The 20779-nt window shown below is 39.4% G+C and overlaps 1 protein-coding gene and 1 long non-coding RNA gene across 6 annotated transcripts in view; both read right to left on the bottom strand.

Annotated features, from left to right (window-relative positions):
• Window positions 1–20779, bottom strand: part of LMBR1 (limb development membrane protein 1) — a 151722-nt gene that overhangs the window by 93777 nt on the left and 37166 nt on the right. For 2 of the 5 annotated variants that reach the window (XM_038392516.2, XM_038392514.2), the window contains exons 3-4: window positions 17429–17468; window positions 8403–8542 (exon numbers count right to left, since the gene is read on the bottom strand). In XM_038392516.2, coding sequence (XP_038248444.1) covers window positions 8403–8542; window positions 17429–17468 — 180 coding nt within the window. Of the gene's footprint in view, window positions 1–8402; window positions 8543–9838; window positions 11569–17428; window positions 17469–20779 lie in introns of those variants that run through there. The other 3 variants (XM_043509646.1, XM_043509645.1, XM_043509644.1) reach the window with 3 other exon arrangements.
• On the bottom strand, window positions 15352–16738 carry LOC122459049. Its single transcript, XR_006279483.1, has 2 exons — window positions 16191–16738; window positions 15352–15972 (listed from the first exon to the last, which is right to left on the bottom strand). It is a non-coding gene; the product is annotated as an uncharacterized LOC122459049 (long non-coding RNA).

The raw sequence follows: 20779 nt of genomic DNA, 5'->3' as shown, positions 1-20779 counted from the left end.
GTGTTGTGCCAGTTTTTCAAAAGGGTAAATGGGATGACCCAGGGAATTACAGGCCTGTCAGCCTGACATCGATCTCAGGCAAGATAATGGAGCGGCTAACATGGGACTCAATTAATGAAGAATTAAAGGGCAGTAATGTAATTAATGCACATCAACAATGGAAAATAGATCCTGTCAAATTAACTTTGATATTTTTTTGATGCGATTACAAGTTTGGTTGATAAAGGTAACAGTGCTGACATAATAGACATTTGTAAGGCATTTGACTTAATACCACACAACATTTTGATTAAAAAATTAGAACGATATAAAATTAAAGTAGCACACATTAAATGGATTAAAAACTGGCTAACTGATAGGTCTCAAAATGTAACTGTACACAGGGAAATGTAATCCAGTAGTTCTGCTTCCAGTGAGGTTCTGCAGAGATTTTTTTTTTTAAATAACGTAGGGTCAAAAAACAAAGTTATCAATGACCTGGAAGAAGACAAAAAACAACAGTGAAAGTTTGCAAAAGACCAGAAAAACAATGGGGAATGGTAAATAATGAAGAGGACAGGTCAAAGATTCAGAATGATCTGGACCGCAGGGTAAACTGGGCACAAACAATATACATTTTAATACGTGTCAAACCGAGATGGGGATGGTCAGTCCTAGTGGTGGGAGCCTGGCAGTTAGGCCTAGTGGTTGGAGCCAGGGGTCAGAGCCAGAATCAGGAGTCTAGAGTGGCCTTGGGCAAGGCGGGAGTGAGAACAAAGCTAGAGCAGTACGAAGAACAGGACTAGAAGCAGGGCTGGAGCAGGCTAAGGAGTAGGAAGTCTGTTGTCACTACCAGGCAGGAGAGAATTCGAAGCCCTGCAGTGACATTAAGCAGAGACCTGCTGTTCCTCCATTGAGGCTTAAATATCTGCCTGAAAGCCATCAGACCAGTTCCTGGCTTGTGGCCAATAGAGCTAATAAGATCCTGGGATGCATGAAAAGGGGAATCTCAAGTAGGAGTAGAGAGATTATTTTACTGCTGTATCTGGAACTGGTGTGACCATTGCTGAAATACTGTGTCCAGTTCTGGTGCCAACAATTCAAGAAGGACTCTGATAAATTGGAAATGGTTCAGAGAAGAACGACGAGAATTAAAGGATTAGAAAACAAGCCTTATAGTGATAGACTCAAAGTGCTCAACTGATTTATCTGAACAAACATATTGTAAAGGCGTGACTGGATTACAATCTGAAAGTATCTACATGGGGAACAAATATTTAATAGGCTTTTCCGTCTATCAGAAAGGTGTAATATGATCCAAAGGCTGGAAATTGAAGCTAGACAAATTCAGACTGGAAACAAGGTGTGAATGTTTGACAGTGAGGGTAATTAACAATTGGAAAATTTACCAAAGGTTGTGGTGGATTTTTCATCGCTGACAATTTTTAAATCAAGATTGGATGTTTTTCTAAAAGATCTTCAAAATAATTTCTAGAGCAGAAGTTCTATGGCCTGTGTTATATAGGAGATCAGACTACATGATCACAATGGTCCCTTCTGGCCTTAGAATCTATCAATCTATGAAAGAGGTGAGATTTGCATTTAGTTCTGATTAAGGTAAGTGATCATCTTTTTCCCCCACAATTTTTTTTTTTTTTTTTTTTTTTTTTTTTAGTAATTTTCAAATCACTTCCCTCTCCCTCCATGCTCCCCCCTCCCCCACACACCACTTACTCCCTTCCTTTGGCTAGAATGGACTGATTTAAATCCTATTGTACAAGTTGATTGCTGGTAAAGTCAATGGATTTGCACAGAAAATTAAATTTAGCCCTAACTTGCAGCTACAGAAAACAAAATTACACAAACCCCAACACACACATGAAACATAACGGAGGCAGCCAGTCAAATACTAAAGAATGTGTGTGCACCACATTCCCAAATGCTGTTAGACTCAAGGAATGAAGAAAAGCAAATTCCAAAGGAAAGGGCCCCTCAACTGTGAAAATCCTGCCACCAGTCATGCCACCCTTGGGAAACAGCAGCAAGAGCCTCTCAGCCACTCTTAACTGCAAGTACTGGGTGAGAGGAAGCAGGTTTGCATAGTCCCTTTCCCTGTAAATAAACCAGTGAGCATGAAATATTATTTCTCCTGTTTCTCATATTTATACAAAAGGGAAAGTACTATGCCAGTTTGTGAGGTTATTTTTATTTAGTTTCCTTTCACTTTATGCACTTTACGTGGCCTCATTTTAGTTACCTAGAAATCAGATGGAAAGGTTGAATTTGATTGGTTTTGTTAGTCAGCTGTCAAAGTTTCAAGAGTTATGACAGATGTATACTTACTATGCACAAGAAAAGTAAACAACTGACTTACAGAACAAGCATTTGCAACGTAAAAACATACACTGAACACCAAGTAAATTTCAGAAGCATGTTCTTCTGTGTCATTTTGTTTAAGTGGATTATAGAATAGTTACTTGAGGTTAAGCAAGATTATGATTTTTAAGAAGCTGTGATTCAAATATATGTATACTAATATGGTTCATGGGAACTACATCCTTCCCTTTTGGGATATTACTATATTAATATTTATACACACACATCTCCCCCCATTCAGTAAACATATTATAAGATTTACTGGGGGAAAAAGCCTGAAGAAATTAACATTACATTGGTACAGGCAAGTGGCCATCAACAAGTTGCCCTGTCCCCCTCTTTTTTCATTATCACTTCAGTTTTGTTTTCCCACCCCATCTCCAAATCAGTTGGACTAACTTGAGAATAGAGCAGTATAATATAAACTGAAAAGTAAATATTTTGCTCCCACTGTACTGACTGGGTGCTAAAGTTGTATAAGAGCTACTTTGCAGGCCTCATCTATTGGCAGAGTTAACTTCAGATGAATGTTGTACAGACTCAATGAAATTTCAAAGTACAAGGCTTTCCTAATCAGCCCACTAGGATGCTTTTTTGTATTTGTTTTAAGAGGAAACTTGCAATAAAACAAGTTTTAACAATTCTGAAACAAACAACTCAATATTGCACATTTGGCAAACAGCTTAGATATATCCCAGAACTTTGCTTCCTGTTTATGTGCAAGTTTCATTAAGTTTTACCTCCATCTGCTGGACACATTTAAAATAGCAGAAATGAAAATGTTACCATTTTTAAGTACATTTTCAGGAACTGTTGACAGTTCAACTGTCATTACACAAAATTACTCATCTTGAATATTATGCACTCTCTGCCTAGTTACATATATAGTAAGAGGAGACTTTTTAAAAGTCACCACTAATATTAAATAGTTACAATCATATATCAAGGCAAGAACCCAAAAAAAACAGGGAGGTGCTCGTAATAGGTTAAAAATTTACCCACTCTTAATAAAAATCATAGAAGTGGATACTTAACACATCAATTCAATACAAGAAACTATAGTGTATCAATGACAACATTAAGGTTCTGATTTATAAAGGCAAAAGTTTAAAAATGCAGCCTTAACTCTGTTCCTGTGTGAACAGATTACAATGAAGTCTTCAATTATAAGACAAAATACTATTTATCAAATGCATAGTAGCAACTTGTAGTACTGTATATTATTGTGTGCACCAGCTGAAGTCCAATAGAGACTTTTGTATGAAGTGGATAATAAATCAAACAACATAACATACTACATAACAATAAGAAGAGTAATAGTGGAAAAATTACTGGAAAGTATAGTCTGCAGCTCAATTTGTTTTGTAGTTGACTGACTCATCCATTATATAAACACCTAAGGAACTCAGTGCTGTTGTTGCAAAAACTGATGAACATGTTTCAAAAGCTGTTAAACATGCATTTCAACTAGTTAGTCAACTATATCTTTGTTTCATTACAATACTTAAAATAGTATAAATTCACAACAATGAAAGTATTAGATATAAAAAAAATTGTATGACAGGTTGCAGGAAAATGATACATTATACTGTATTTGAGAAATAGCGAGTGATCCTGTATCAAAAGATTCTTACATTGCATACACAAGGGGACAGAATTATGGACATTCAGGCAATCATTTCCTGACTTCAACACTTTAGACTGCAATCTTAATGTTCTCTTAGTTATTTTTTTTTAAATAACACTTCCTAATTACTTTTGAAAGAAAATGGAAAAGAAATGTCATAATGTGACTAGACACCATAGGAACACTACATCTCAGACACCCAATAAAATCCACAAGAGGGAGCCCATCTCCAGCAAGCATTACAAACTGTGAAGCATTTACTTTGCCAGCTGTGTAATAAATAAGAGATATACTGAAATACACTAAATCTTTCCATTGACTCCAGAGGTGTTTGGATCAGGCTCCCACTAGGTACTTTCACTAAATTTTGCAATATACAGCTAACTTAGGTTCTACATGAGTGCATTTACTACTTTCACATCAACCATTGTTAAACTATACACCAGGGATCAGCAACCTTTGGCATGCAGACCATCAGGGAAATCCGAGAAATCCACTGGCAGGCCGGGACAGTTTGTTTACCTGCAGCATCTGCAGGTTTGGCCAATCACAGCTCCCACTGGATGCAGTTCACCGTTCCAAGCCAATGGGGGCTGTGGGAAGCAGCGTGGGCCAGTGCGAGCTGTGATTGGCCAAACCTGCGGACACTGCAGGTAGACAAACCGTTCCGGCACGCCAGCAGATTTCCTTGACGGGCCGCATGCCAAAGGTTGCCAAACCCAGCTACACACACACAGTCCATTTAGTATATTTTAAGCACAAAGTGAGATTTTCAAAACTCATTGCTTAGGGTTGGTCTACACTATTGCAGTTAATCGATCTAAGTTAAGCTAATGCAGTCTTGGGATGCATCAGGTGAGGTATTTCTAGTAGTGATAAGGAGGCGTTAGTACCATTATACGGGCACTGGTGAGACCCCACCTGGAATACTGTGTGCAGTTCTGGTCTCCCATGTTTAAGAAGGATGAATTCAAACGAACAGGTACAGAGAAGGGCTACTACGATGATCTGAGGAATGGAAAACCTGTTGTATGAAAGGAGACCCAATGAGCGTGGCCTGTTTGGCCTAACTAAAAGAAGACTGAGAGAAGATATGATTGCTATTTATAAATATGTCAGAGAGATAAATACCATGGAGGGAGAAGAATTATTTAAGCTCAGTACCAATGTGGACACAAGAACAAATGGATCTAAACTGGCCATCAGGAAGTTTAGACTGGAAATTAGACGAAGGTTTCTAACCATCAGAGGAGTAAAGTTCTGGAACAGCCTTCCAAGGGAAGTAGTGGGGCAAACGATATATCTGGCTTCAAGAGTAAGTTTCGTAAGTTTATGGAGGAGATGATATGATGGGATAGCCTAATTTTGGCCATTAATTGATCTTCGACTACCAGTGGTAGATATGCCCAATGTTAGATGGGTTGGGATCGGAGTTACTACAGAGAACTCTTTCCTAGGCGTCTGGCTGGTGAGTCTTGCCCACATGCTCAGGGTTTAGCTGATCGCCATATCTGGGGTCGGGAAGGAATTTTCCCCCAGGGCAGACTGGCAGAGACCCTGGGGGTTTTTTGCCTTCCTCTGCAGCATGGGGCACGGGTCACTTGCTGGAGGATTCTCTGCACCTTGAAGTCTTTAAACCATGATTTGAGGACTTCAATAGCTCAGACATAAGTTAGGGGTTTGTTACAGGAGTTGGTGGGTGAGATTCCATGACCTGCATTGTGCAGGAGGTCAGACTAGATGATCATAATGGTCCCTTCTGACCTTAAAGTCTATGATTCTACTTCAGTTACATGAATAGCATACCTGAAGTACATGGAGCTAGATCCAGTTACTGCGGTGTCTACACTGTGCTGTGTTGACGGGAGACGCTCTCCAGCCAACGTCCCTTACGCTTCCCGGGGAGGTGGAGTACACAAATAGATGGGAGAGCACTCTTCCACCAATTTAGCGCATCTTCACCAGACCCACTAAATCAACACCACTGCATCGATTGCAGCACTACTGATTTAGCTGGTAGTGTGGACATGGCCTTAGTCAAATCAAAACAAAATATTTACTGGAAAATTCAAAGGCACTTCTCCAAAAGGAGAGCTATTTCTTGCCAAATTTCAATTTTTCAACCTCAGCCATTTTGGTGCTACAGCTCTTCTAAAAGAATTTTTCAAATTATAAATTATATAGGAAATATTTTTCCCCCCATTCTCCTATACAAAAGCAGCAGAATGACTTTTGCTCAAATTTTTCACAACATTTCCCCTTCAGCCAGGGGAGGGAGTATTTGCTCTCTGACAGGATCATTGTTCTCATTTAGTATTTAGTAAAAGGTTAAAAATCTATGTGGCTGACTGGTAGGTAGAGAAGGAAAGAGCTGCTCTACATGGTATATTCCTGCTTCCCTTGGGCATTAAAATCCAATATTTTTTTTAAGAATAGGGTGGCAAGGAATGACTGTCTTACATCTGTAAAGTATTGCATGTCAGTAGAGACATAAAATTAATCAAATCTAGGTAACATAAGAAGAATGTCAACTAATATTGGCAAAGTGGGAAAAGAAATGAAGGAAACAAAGAGAAAGGGAATGCTGCCTTAATATGTTCCAAGTGCCAGAATATTTAGCTTGCTGCAAATATCTTAGAGGTTCTGTTTTTGCGTGTTTTTTGCTGGTTTTTTTTGGGAGGGGGTTGTTTTTTAAAGTTAACTTACAATAACATACAAAAGCAAGTTTAGATGGTGCCAGAGAGATAGGTGAACAAAGTTTAAGTCAGAGTACACAATTTAGAGGAGGGATTTGAAGAAGGAAAGGGTGGGATGCTTGTCACAGATGAAGAGGAAAACCATTCCTGATGTAGAGGTGAAAAGACACAGTAATAAGTGGGTGAAGGACTCAAGAATTAAGAAGGGGATTAAAAGCAAGGCACAAGATGATGATCAGGAGGAAATGAAACCAACATGTAGGCAAAACACAGGCAAGTAAAACTTCAGGCCAGCATATCTAATCTTCTACACCAAGTCTCATTGGAGGAGGTCACAGAGCCTAGACAGTGCCTGGCAACCAAAAGCATCATATTAGCGAACCAGCTGTATTGGTTCAGATTGGGTGGTTTGGTGCAGATGAGAGGAGCACAAAGCAAGAACCACTCTGTGCTGGATGCATGGGGTTTGGTTCTGGGATTTCTAAATTCCAAGCCTAATCAGGCCCCATTACCTGACCATACTGTATCACTGCCTGTCATATGCAAATGATAGGGATACTGCATGGAAAATGAAACTGCCCTAGTTAGATGCAGAGCTTGGGGTTACATGTTCAGAGACAATGGCTTTCAGCATGGAGCAGAAATAAAGGGGCATAAGTGACTCAGGTTAGTGAAACGTGGAAATTCTCAATACCAGGAAAAAACAGCTTGTCTCAAATTCACTTGAGATACTACACTCTTAGCTTAAACAACTAGAAAGTTTACCTTTTAAAATACTGGGACGCTTCAGAACTGCATATCAATTTTAAGCCTCATCATTGTTCATCACACTGTCTAAAGAAGAACTGGGTACCTCTGCTTTTTTCATAACTCAGCAAATAGCTATCTTTTCTATTAGCAAGTTGCCCCCTGACATCACAAGGTATGTTTTTTCCTCAGTTAATACATCTAAATCCAATGACAATCACCAATTCCTCACCAAGATGCATCTACTCATTGCAGTATGTTAGCCGCTCTGAACTACAGCAACTATATATCTGTAGAGCACTAAGCACGCTTACCATTATTTGAATTCTGGCAGTGCCCAAAGTGCTAGACACTGTCAACACACATGGAGACAAGACTCTACCTTGAACAATTTCACTTTAACAAAATACCATAAGAAATGTGGCAAGATCAAAATATATAATTTTATATACATGATTTACTTTTAAAAATAAAAGCAGCTAAAAGTCACTGCTTCTCAATCCATCCATTGTAGATAAGTTTCTTGTATGAACCACTAGATGCATTTGAATAAATATAAACACAATTTTTTCCCTCCATATCCCTCTTTAGCTCACTGAACATTACACCTACAGGTGTAATAAGACTTTTCTTTCACATTTCCAGGTTACTTAGCTTCCTGTAAAAGCAGTTCTTATATTATACATGTTTCTGTATTCAAGAACAGTAGCTTTTGGGTTGCCTTTTTTAGTCAACACAACTCTCAAAAAGCCAGAATGGTGATGACTTGTAAATTTGCTGCTGTGCATTAGATTACAAATGCCTAATTTATCAATGGCATATTAAACCAAGAACATTTATAATTTTGAGCCATTATGCCAGTAAGTATATTAAAAACAAAAGGATCACTCAAAACCAGAATATGCACTGGAAGTAGTGTTATCTGTTAAAATGCTAAAATGCTAAAATGCTTTTAATTATGTTATGCAAGTACTAACCATGAATTAGAGAGCCATTTAACCACTGAATATAGTAGTTTTGTGGAAAAGAAAGCAGGATCTCATTGCTGATTATTGAAAAAGGTAGAAGCAGGACGGCACCAGCTGAAACTGCAAGAGTGAAGGTACTCAAAAACAGCCTGGAAGTCAAACAAATGTATCATTGTTATTGCCCATAAAATAACATGTTTCAAACAACAAAGTAGTTAACCTAATTCATGGGGCTCATTGCAAAAATGTATCAATTTACACTACAAAAATGCACTTATTTTGAAAGGTCATATTTACAAAAGTACATTGCTACATCTTTATTTTTCAGATACGAGGTCGTTTACAGAATTATCAAAACTATATAAGTAAAAATAATTCATTCTTAAAAAAAATATTAGGATTTTTCTTCTCTAGGGTTGGAATACATTCATGATTCAAGCTCAATTAAGTATTTCCGTATATACCACCTTTGGACAATATACCTTTCCTTAAGACTAGTCAGGAAAGTGGTGAGATTAAGGGAAGGAGCGATTGAAAGATACCACTCACTGGTTCAAAGTGACTTAATGCAACTATTAATCACTAAAAATGTCAACAGGATCACAAGTGAACATGACTATTTAACCATGCAATTGTAGATTTACTGTGTTTCTTTCCATACAAAGCATGGACCCATCATCATTTGATGGGCTAAAGATTATTTTGTTAGCTAGACAATAGAATGAAAGGAAATCTCAACTAAAAATAAAATAAGCATTTAAAATTTTGAAGGGAAAAGTATACTGATCTGAAATACTCCAAAAAACAATTTACAATAAGTGCCATTTTTTGGCTTTTAACAGAATTATACCCTTTTCAAGAATACAACACCAACCAAAAATTTTATTAAAGTGTAAGTTTGACACTAAAATGGAACTCTATAATAATTTTCTAAACTGCATAACTGAAAATTAAGATATATATTGGACTAAAATGCTTACAGGGAAAGTGTCAACAATTATATTGTTTGACTGTAGAATTATTTTCTCCTACCCCCACCCTCTCACAAAGAGAGGGTCCATTTCTACAAACCCTTACTCGTTCCCACAGTCATTGTTTAAAAGTACTTCCACTGCAGTCAATTTGCTGTACTACAAAGTGGTCCTAAATGGAGGTATAGCCATCCAGAATCCTACAGTGTTCGTTTTCTTTAACCAAAATTCTGATGATTACTATATGTGATGCAGTATTAACCTGTGTGTTTGTGAAGTTAAAGTTTAATTAAAGATAACAAGCATTCACAGCTAGTGAACAAGAGAATTTAAGATCATTAGAACAGAAGGCAGCTTATATTACATGTATACATAAAACAAGCAATTCTTATGGCTTCAAAATTAATGAAAGAAGTTAACATTAAAATTTAGCTAGCATAAAAAAATATTGTCTTGTACTCAGTTACTTCTTACCTTATAATTTTACAAAGAACAAATATCACGGAGATTCCAAATCTAAAACTGGAGGTACCACAGGTACAAAACAGACAGCCTGGCTAGAATATGTACATTTTCTCACAGATGCAAGCTATTTAATCTATGTTGCATGCAGAGTTGTATCAGTGTTGGTCCCAGGATATTAGAGAGACAAGGTGGGTGAGGTATTATATTTTAAATAGGCCAACTTCAGTTAGTGAGAAACACAAAGATATATACACTTCACCCATCTTGCCTATCTAGTTAATCTGTAATTTACTGAAGAAGTTCCTCATAAACCCAGAGTGTAACCCCCTGAAAAGCAAGTAAGGAGGCTGGAATAAACCAGAGTCAGCAAGGCAAAATAAAATAGCCTAAGCCTAAAGTCTGCAATTAAGTCTTTTCTCTACAAGAAAGTCCTTTCACTAATTACCCACAATCTCTCAAAACTAAAGAGCAAAGTTTGAAATTCTTAGTTATATTTATTTAGTATTTCACATTGTTTCTCAGTTATGTTTTTCAGTAATACTTAAGTGATTTTTTGGATTCAAAGCGGGTGTCATCCACTACTGGTAGGAGAAGTGTGGTTTCTAAAAAAAAATGCAGCAGTATCTTCATACTTTCACTGTGAAATAAGCAACACGTCCCTCTCCCGCAGCATGCCCGTACTGCTGGAAGTACCACTGCATGGCATATAGCACCCTACCACCAGCGTAAGGGAGATTGCTGAGCAATTTGAAAACTGTTTCATAATATCCTCAAGCCCACAACAAATAGCAAAAAAAAAAAAAAGCTATTTCACATTTGTAAAGAAATAGGTTGGACGTAAAAAATTGTTGGTTGCTCAAAAATAGATCATCAGCAACAAAAGATTTTATCTTTTCAAAATGTTTTCCATTTAAGAGGAAGGGAACTAAAGTGACACCGACACCTGTTAATCAATTTAAAGAAAAATTCAAAAGCAACAAATGCTAAATTGCAGGAATTCATCCTGAATTCAGCTAAGAACTTAGTTCCTGAAGCTTAACAATGGAAATGAAGCAAAGTCACACCTCAAGAAGTTTTCCCAAACATGATTTGGTGTTTATTTTGCGTAAGGAGAGGAAGAGGGGGGGAAAAAGTCCAGTGGCAAAGAGAGCACAGAATTGGGAAGCTAAGGCATATGACTCCATACAGTGGCAATCTTCAGAGATAATTGAAGAAATTGATTATAAGCAGCCAATAAATCAGAAAAGGATACAGTGCAAAGTCAAGGGACTTTGTGAACAAGACCTGCTATTTAAGATCTTTTTAGAAAAGTACTACTTTTAAGGAGATGAACATTTAAGTTCTTCAAAATTATCAAAACCCACAGTGATTAATTCGGTGTTTTTGTGAGCGCATTTGTGTGCTTAATGTAACAGTCACAAGTATTACATATTATGTTTTTAAAATATTGAACAAGACTCACTTTATGCTAATTATTCAGTGAAATGTTTAACTATAAAGCAGATCATATGAAAGTTTAAATGGACAGTAAAATTAATTTATTTTTAGTTGAAGTTTGGGATGATTACTGTACTGATTTGACTTGCAACAGAGGCCTTGTGGGATTTCTCCAAACACCAGGACAAAGAACTGAAAGAGCCACATTTAGTTGTCCTTCAGTGGAAGCAATGGTTAAAACATATTTGGAAGGGAATAATTTGGGTCATTTTTACAATATATATATTTATAATATATACTTTTAGCAGAAACAGAGAAGATTTTGCCTGAAAAAGGAATAAAAATAAGAGTTACATGAAAATAGGAAAAATGCATAAATAATGTTATGCTTAAATTAAATGTATAAAGCCTTCTCGTCCTCAGTCTTGGGTCATTTACACATTTATTTATATATTAGGAAAGTGTTTAAGATATTAAGGGTGATCTGATCTTTCCTGTAACACCTACTGAGGAAAGACTAGAAATATTTGAAAAAAAATCTTTGATACCTGGCATCAAGCCAGACAGGAGAAGTAACTTCGTCAGATGTTTTTGTCCTTACAGCAGAGCGCCCTGGTCTTGGCCAGAGCAAAATCCCTTCTGGTATCCAAGCAGGTTTAAACACACCCACACACACACACCCCCACACACACACCACATTACAGAATACCATTAAAGCCTAACAATGATTAGTTGTCAAAAAAACTTCCAAAATACTTGTCAGATCAGAAAGTGAAACTATGAGTCAAATGTTATATCTACACACACACACTTGAGCATTCATTTAACATCAAAAACTGAAGGTGGGAATAACCTGTCTACATCTAAATTTTAAATTACTGTGCTATGACAAATGTGGTCTGTTGTTTCAGTTATTTAGACAGCTTATTTAGAACATTCTAAAAAGTTAATCCTCTGCATTGTCCACAACAAAATAACTACAACTCAGTCCCCAGTAATGCAAGAAGCTCTACCCAACTGATCACCCTTATGTCTTCGTGGAGCCTCAGTTACATCCCCACCGTCTGGGAGTGGATCAGTACATATGCTTGAAGGTGTGTGTGAAAGTGGGCATGCAGTGGCCCTGAAGAAGAGAGTAAGACAAGAAACTAAAAAGAAGTACAAGAAAAGTAGGTAAAGTAGTCTTTAGGGAGAAATGGGGAGAGAAAGAAGACAGAACAGGAGACAATATGGGGGGGGAGGAAAATCTATGAAAGGAGGAGGATGGCAAGAGAAGAAAAAGAAGAAACACCACACTCAAAACAATGAAAGAAGGAAAGTGGAGTAAAGCCAGAAATGGGAAAGAAGGTGTAACAGAATACAGTAGTTACACTTTTAAATTGCAAAGGCATGGTCATTTAGGGGCATGCCTAGCTATGCATTTTTAGTGGGTTCTGTCCTTGTGGTATTCATATGTAAGTGTGGGGGGGAACAGTGTATGAATGAGCATAGGAGAGGGCAAGAGAGAATGGAGTGCTGCTAACTCTTGTGATTTTACTGCAAGTACCACAGTAGTAGATGTTTTTTTCCTAAAGCTGCAGCTCTTGGAGTCTTGTTATGGGGGAATCTCAGCTTTCATTTATACATAGTTTCTAGCCCTCACAGCTGTAGAGAAGAGCTTGAAAACATGAAACTCTAAAAGACTTAACACACTAGAAGGCAAAGAGAATCCTCAATTAGCTATTTTTTAAAAATCTCTTGGTATGTAAGCCAATCACATGATTTTTGAATGAGTAGGGCTGACAATATTAAGAATGGGAAGCAAGGGATAAAGTGAATAAGAAGAGGAAAGAGAGGGATCTGGACAGAGGAAGAAGGAAAAGGAATAAATCAGCAGGGGAATACTGAGTAAAGAGAGGGAAAATAATGAAGACAGTTGGACTTAATTTAGGTGAGAGTCAGAGTTAACTAAGGCCTTGTCTAAACTACTCAGTTTTAGAGACAAAAGCCAGCTTTCGTTGACAAAACAGTGGAGGTGTACACACTGAAATGCTCCTCCTGCTGATGTAACTCCCCTGCTATGCAGACATAATAAAATCACCTCGTCGAGTGGCAGAAAGCTTTTTGCAACATAGAGCAACGCAGTGTCAGTGTAGACACCTCACTTGATTACATCACCCTAATTTGCCTCCAGGTGTCCTACAATGCCCATCACAACCGCAGTTTGAACTCTGCTGCCCAGAAGGTTCACAGGTTGGCACTCCTCCCCTGTTTAAAGGCCTGGGAAGTTTTGAAATTCCTCTTCCTATTTGCTCGGCATGCACAGTTTACACAGCATCTTCCTAGCTGATCATGCTGGCTTTCTGCAGCAGACAGACACTCTCCTTTGTGGAGCACACCAGAGCTGTTGGATCTGCTGAGTATATGCGGAGAGGAGGCTGTGCAGTTGCAGCTTTGCACCAGCTATAGGAATTTCAATATCTACAGGCCGATTGCTAGAGGCATGCATGAAAAGGGGCAAGAGAGAGACAAGCAGAAGGGTTGTGCTAAAATCAAGAAGCTGAGGCAGGTGCACCAGAAGGCAAGGGAGGCCAACCGTCGTTCAGGTGCGGCGCCAAAGACATGGTGCTTCTAGAAGAAGCTGCACGCCATCCTCGGTGGCAACCCCACTTCCATCACCAAGAGCCCCATGGATAGTTCAGGGGGACTGATGGCAGCATCCAGTGGACTCAACCCAGACGAGGAAGTAGTGGAAGAGAAAGTGAAGCTGGAGGATGATGTGGAGCACATGGCAGAGTAATCCGGGGGTGCGGTGAATCAGGACCTCTTTTCCCCTCCGAAGGAGTCTAGCCAGTCCTAGCACTCCAACTCTGGTGCACAGGATGCAGGAGAGGGGAGCTCCAGTAAGTGCTCATTTTGCTTTGATACTGCACAGTGAGGGACTGAGCTCTGATGTACTTTGTTATATGGTACAGGAGGGATAAGGGCCAGAAATCAGCAACAGAGCCTGTCCATCTACGCAGTGGGGCCACGGTGGAAATGTTTATTAACATACATGGAGAAGTACCTGGAATCCTCCATAGTGATCTCTAGTAAACTTTCCTGTTAGGTATTCTGCAATCCTCTGCCAAAGGTTCCTTGGGAGAGCTGCCTTGTTTCTCCCACAGCTGTAGGAAACTTTTCTGAGCCACCTGGCAATTATTTCTGCAGGAACCAGAGCAGCACACAGGCAAGCAGCATACCGAGCCAGACTGAAGACACATGCATGCAGGAGATACACCCTTGCATCTTGGGTTACCCTTAGGGGTGAGATACCTGGTTCAATACCCTAGCTTGTGGAAAAGGGAACCTATATTCAGAATAGGCTCCTAGCCACTTACAGTAACCCCCTTTGCAAACCACCCTTTGTCCCTTCTTGCCCATTCCCCCTTGCCCACCCAACTCTCCCCCCAAACTCACCATATTTGGGACTTTTGCTGGCCTGTGTACTAGACAAAGGATAGTGAGAAAGAGGTGTGTGTAACTTTTGTGATTCACGGCTGTGAGCGCACTCACAATACTGTCTCTGCTCATTGTTTCTTTGGCTTCTGCAGATGTGCCCTTCAGGAACCACTCCTCCATACTGATGGAGCACCTCTGTCAGATAAGGCGCTGATCCAAGGAGGATATGTTTTGTGAAGTGCTGCAGTCAACAGATGCAACATATAGCAAAACAAGAGCATGGAGGGAGACAATCAACGAAAGACTCAGGCTGTATAGCCAGGAAAGGACACAGGGGCAGGAGCGGATGATAAAGCTCCTGGAGGGCCAGACAGAGATGCTGAAGGTCCTCATTAGCCTGCAATCTGTGCACATCCATGCCCAACTCCCGCTCCAGCCACTACAGAACTCCAGTCCATGCCCTCCCCAAACTCTCCCACCACATTCCTTGCATGTTCCTGGTCCCTCACAGTACCACATGCACTCCACGCCTAGGGACTGGTTTTCCAACAAAAGCTGTACTTAGATCCAACTGTGCAGGCCCTCACCATGAAACTGTTCCTCTTTGCATGTCCCATTTGACCAAAAGTTTGTGGTTTATCCTGTTATTAAATTTGAGTCTTTAAAATAAAATGAGTCTTTATTTGTGACATGCATACAGATATCACTCGGCGCTAACAATCAAACACAATGGCTATAGGTAGGAATATTTGCTCCTTGCAATTAATGCTCAGGAAGCAAACACTGCAGGAGTAATTCCAGGTGGCAAGTAAGCATTGCCTGGCCAAATGCATCATATAAAGTCACATTACTGGGAATCATCATCAAAATGCGCCTTCAAAGCCTCCCTAATTCAAACAGCCTCCTGCTGTGCCCCTCTAATTGCCCTTAGGCTGGCTGCTGATTTTGAACAACCAGATACATCAGCCTCAGCGGTCTACCCCTGGAGAAACTTATCCCCCTTTGATTCGCAAATATTAGGTAGAGTACAGCAGACTGCAATGACCATCAGAATATTTTCTTCATTGAGGTCTATCCAGCCAAAAAGACATCTCTAGCGCCCATTTAATCAGCAAAAGGCACATTCAAAGGTCATTTGGCACCTGCTGAGCCTGTTGTTGAAGCTCTTCTTGCTGCTGTCCAGCTTCCTGGTGCAAGCCTCCATGAGTCATGGGAGCAAGGGGTAGGCGGGATCTCCCAGGATCACTATGGGCATATTTCCACTTCCCCCATTGGAATCTTCTGTTCTGGAAAGTAAGTCCCAGCATTCAACTTTCTATATAGTCCAGTGTTGCAAAACATCTTGCACCTTCCCCGACCCACCCCGCATTTATCTCAGTAAAACATCTCCAGTGCTCCACCAACGCATGCAAGACCATGGAGAAGTAGCCCTTTTGATTGATGTACACCGTCACAAGATGGTCAGGGACCAAAATTGAGATGTGTGTTCCATTTATCACCTTACCACAGTTAGGGAATCCCATTGTCTCAAAGCCATCTGTTATTTCCTGTACATTACCAAGAGTCACAGTCCTTTGTAGCAGGAGGTGATTATTGGCCCTGCACACTTGCATCACCACACATCCCCACAGTGGACTTTCGAACTCCAAACTGATTCATGACTGACCAACAGCAGTCTAAAGTTTCCAGCTTCCACAGTGATTGCCACTCACTTTTTCACGATGAGGGCAGCTTTCATTTTGGTATCCGTGTGCCACAGAGCTGGGGCAAGCTCTGCATACTGTTCCAGGAAGGTGACTTTGCGCATCCAAAAGTTCTGCAGCCACTGCTCATCATCTCATACATACATCACTATGCAATCCCAGCGCACAGTGCTTGTTTCCCTAGCCCAGTACCACTGTGACAAGCTGTTCCGTGAATGCCAGCAGCAATCTTCAATTATTGTTCCCATTGCAGAAAGCAAGGTAGGCATGTCCCAATTCATTCTGTTTCACAGCTCATGAAATACGGCAGGACCAGCCATGTAGTGTTCATAATTCTCATCACCAGAATGGTCAGCAGCTCAGGATCCACGCTGTCAGGCAGAGATGGCGGGTGCACAGTTTATAAGGGCTGTTGAAAGTAGGAAGTAATAAGCTCACGGAATGATGGGACAGAAAGAACTATATCATGTCCCAATGATGCACTGCAGAACAGATGCACTGTTTCCAGAACTCCCAGCAGCAGAAGGGTACAGAGGGTGACGAGTTGCACAGTGGAATAGCTACCCACAATGCAACGCTCTCTCTGTCAATGCAAGAGCAATGACTGTGGATGCGCTCAGCCAACACAAGGAGCGTTGTATCGACGTGCGCAACTGATGTTATTAGTGACTTATGATAGTCAACATAACTTACATTGGCTTAACTCTGTAGTGTAGACATGGCCTTAAACTAATAAGGAAAGTGGATAAAGAGTTTATGCAAATGGGGAATAAAAAAGTTGTATTCATAACCTGCCTCAGTCTGCCATTCTGCATGCATCCATTACAACCTATGTTCTAAACTACAGGTGAATAAATGGGTGCTCCTAGAAGCAGAATTCCCCCCCGCCCATAAGGCAATGCTCTAAAATAACTGCTTAAAGAAAAGTTGTAATGTTTTTCTGCACATGTGCAGTAAACACTATGCAGACAATTTTGCCTATTTACACTTTACATTATTGCAAATTTAATTGTATCAACGAACTAAGAAATGTACATACGAAATTCTGTTGACAATGGCATCTTCATCCTCCTGCTCATCTGAAAAATAATTTATAGCAGATTTAGTTTCTACAGCTACCTATATAAAAAAGAAAGATGAAAATAAGTTACTAAAACAGAAAAACTATAGATCAGATCAAAAATTTTGTATTACTAAATCCAAATCCATTATTTTTGTATTCTATAGTAACCATACATTTTGTAAATTAATGTTACCCATTTCCATTAGTTTTCTTGAAAGAATTTTTTTCTTAATAAAAATTAGTGCTGCTTTCCCTCCACCTTTACACTCCCTTTGCTGGTTTCTTAATCTCTTCAATCAAGACAATTAAAGAGCATTGATCAGGACTAAAGGCATGTCTACACTGCAAAGTTGTAGACAAAATTTTTGTCTTTCATGGGTACTTAAAGCCCCCCCACGAAAAACAAAAATTTTGCCGATACAAGTGGCAATGTCAACACGGCTTTGTCAACTGGAGTGCTCTCCTACTGACAAAGCTAATGCCACTCGCGTGTCTGGAACGATTTTGTCAGCAAAAGTGCCGACAAAGTACCGACAAATAGTGTTTACACATGCTGACTTGTCACTAAAAGTTGCATGGTGTAGACAAGACCTAAGAGTTACCTCTTTGATGGCCTCTAAGATTAAATTACTGCGTTTGGAGGATAGTCATGGAAGGAAAATCCTTTCTACATCACTACTCTTCCTTAAAATTACAAACAGCATTCAAACAAGTTGAGAGAAAAATGGGTTTGAATACATCATAAGAATACAGGCTAAAAATATACAAGAAACACCCAGTCCTAGAAAAACAGTTGTGAATTTTATATGCAGTGAAAAACGGCACACACATATAACAAAGAAAAATACATCAGAACAATAGTAATAACCTGTCTTTGACTACCAGAAGTGATACCATCACTTCTCACCGAGTCTTAATTCCTCCATGAGCCTCTGGGTTTCTTCTGGCATTTTAGAGAATTTTCCTTCTCTTATCCCTTAGGTATTCCTCTTATTTATGATGGGCTACCACCCAGCTTGGAATCTTTACTTCTTTCTTGTTCTCCTTCATAACCTTATGGACAGCCACAGCCCCCTTTTTATGATGTGGCCTCCAGAACTGAAATTCCACTTTCAAGTCACGTTTTTTCCTATCCCCTTCAAGTTTTCCAGGTTACCCATCCTGCACTGTGAGTTATTTTCCAGCCAAAAGAATGCACAAAACCTGTCCATAGCAGACCTGAATACATTTCCAAATTTGGATATAGTAACAGGCTTGCTTCACATTCCGACAAAAGAATTCCATGCAAGTAGCGGGTATAGCCTCTGTGCTCTTGACAGGGCAATCATTACATTAGAACCTGGTCTCCCAAAATTAAATGCAAACAGTTATTTATGCTTAAAAGAAAGCCATGGCCCAATCCTCAACAGCTTGTGGTAGAAGTGGCAAGCAAGTTAATAAAGGAAAAAAATTTGAGTTCTTTTGTCTGAGATGAAACAATTACAACTATCAAACAGCTCATTGGTATCACTGTATAATCATGACTTTGGAGTTACCAATTTTGATTGCTTATCCAGGCAACTTTAATTTTCTATAAATGTATGTCTTCCGATGGAATTAATATAAAAATAATTCAGCTTGTGGACATTTGGAAGGTTCTTTTGATTGTTGTAGGAAAGTGTTTTGAGTTAAAGAGTCCTTTGTGTAATGGCAAAGATGCTAAAGTTGACTTCTACTTGCATGTAAATTAACAAACAATTAAGTATTTAGAACCACATAGCATATTCTTCAATTTCAACCAAAACTCTGACATAAAACAACTGTCTGCAAACTGTTTCCTATGGGGCATCTCTTAAATGAAAGGATTTTTGTAAAGGGCACAGGAAGGAAAAGTTTGCTGGAGGCTGTAGGGATCTACTTTATGTTTTTGCAGCACATGGAATAGTCATCCAGTCAGTATGTTGTTACTGTCCTTAAAACCGGTATAAGAAGTACTCAGACTCAATCGACTTAGATGAGCACTAGATAGTGGTCTCTGGCTGATTAAATCGGGCAGAAAAGGAGGGCAAGCCCATCTGTGAGCCTTTTTGTGCTTTCACAACACCCATTTTGAGAGATATACAGTAGCTTGTAAAACCAGTAAAGGAAAGAAATTACTACACTGGAACGACTTGAAAATAAAAGATCTACAGGAATCCTAGTGAAGGCAGCCAGCCAGAGTGGAAGCCATCTTCCAATACTCAAGCTGCCCTTTGGCTAGGCTTAGTATCCATGATGCAAAGTGTTACAGTCACAGATTAGTAAACCTTTCTTCTGAATGAAGCCTAACAAGAAAATTCAGGGCTGTGGAGCAGCGCTAAGCAATTGGCCACATTTGCCCTCTCATGCTGGCTACCTGAACTGTTAAGAGAAGCGTGCATGTAGCTGGCATCAACCTGAGGGATACAGTTTTCTCACTGATGATTTTTAAATCAAGATTGGATGTTTTTCTAAAGGATATGCTCTAGGACAGTGGTTCTCAACCAGGGGTAAACATAACCCCTGGGGGTACGCAGAGATCTTCCAGCGGGTAAATCAACTTATCTAGATATTTGTCTAGTTTTACAACAGTCTACATAAAAAGCGCTAACAAAATCAGTACAAACTATGATTTCATACAGACAAAATGAGAAAGTAAGCAATTTTTCAGTAATAGTGTGCTGTGACATTTGTATTTTTAGGTCTAATTTTGTAAGGAAGTAGTTTTTAAGTGAGGTGAAACTTAGGGGTATGCAAGATGAATCAGACTTCTGAAAGGGGTACAGTAGTCTGGAAAGAAATTACTGTTCTAGAAATTACTTTGAGAAAGTTCTATGCCTGTGCTATACAGGACATTAGACTAGATGATCACAAAGGTCCTTTTCGCCTTAGAATCTATGATCTATTATTTCCTTCAAGGACTGGGGACAAGGAGGGTGGTTTTGTAAGAAACAGGTTTAGGAAGAACGCTAAAAGAAAAGGAGTACTTGTGGCACCTTAGAGACTAACAAATTTATTTGGGCATAAGCTTTCGTGAGCTACAGCTCACTTCATTGAATGCATTCGGTGGAAAATACAGTGGGGAGATTTACACACACACACACACACACACACACACACACACACACACACACACACAGAGAGAGAGAACATGAAGCAATGGGTTTTATCATACACACTGTAAGGAGAAAAAAGAAAAGGAGTACTTGTGGCACCTTAGAGACTAACAAATTTATTAGAGCATAAGCTTTCGTGAGCTACAGCTCACTTCATCGGATGCATTTGGTGGAAAAAACAGAGGAGAGATTTATATACACACACACAGAGAAC

Source organism: Dermochelys coriacea, chromosome 2, assembly GCF_009764565.3.
Source record: "Dermochelys coriacea isolate rDerCor1 chromosome 2, rDerCor1.pri.v4, whole genome shotgun sequence".
Lineage (NCBI taxonomy): Eukaryota > Metazoa > Chordata > Testudines > Dermochelyidae > Dermochelys > Dermochelys coriacea.
The sequence above is the reverse complement of the archived record's forward strand: the minus strand, read 5'-3'. Positions and strand labels throughout refer to the sequence as shown.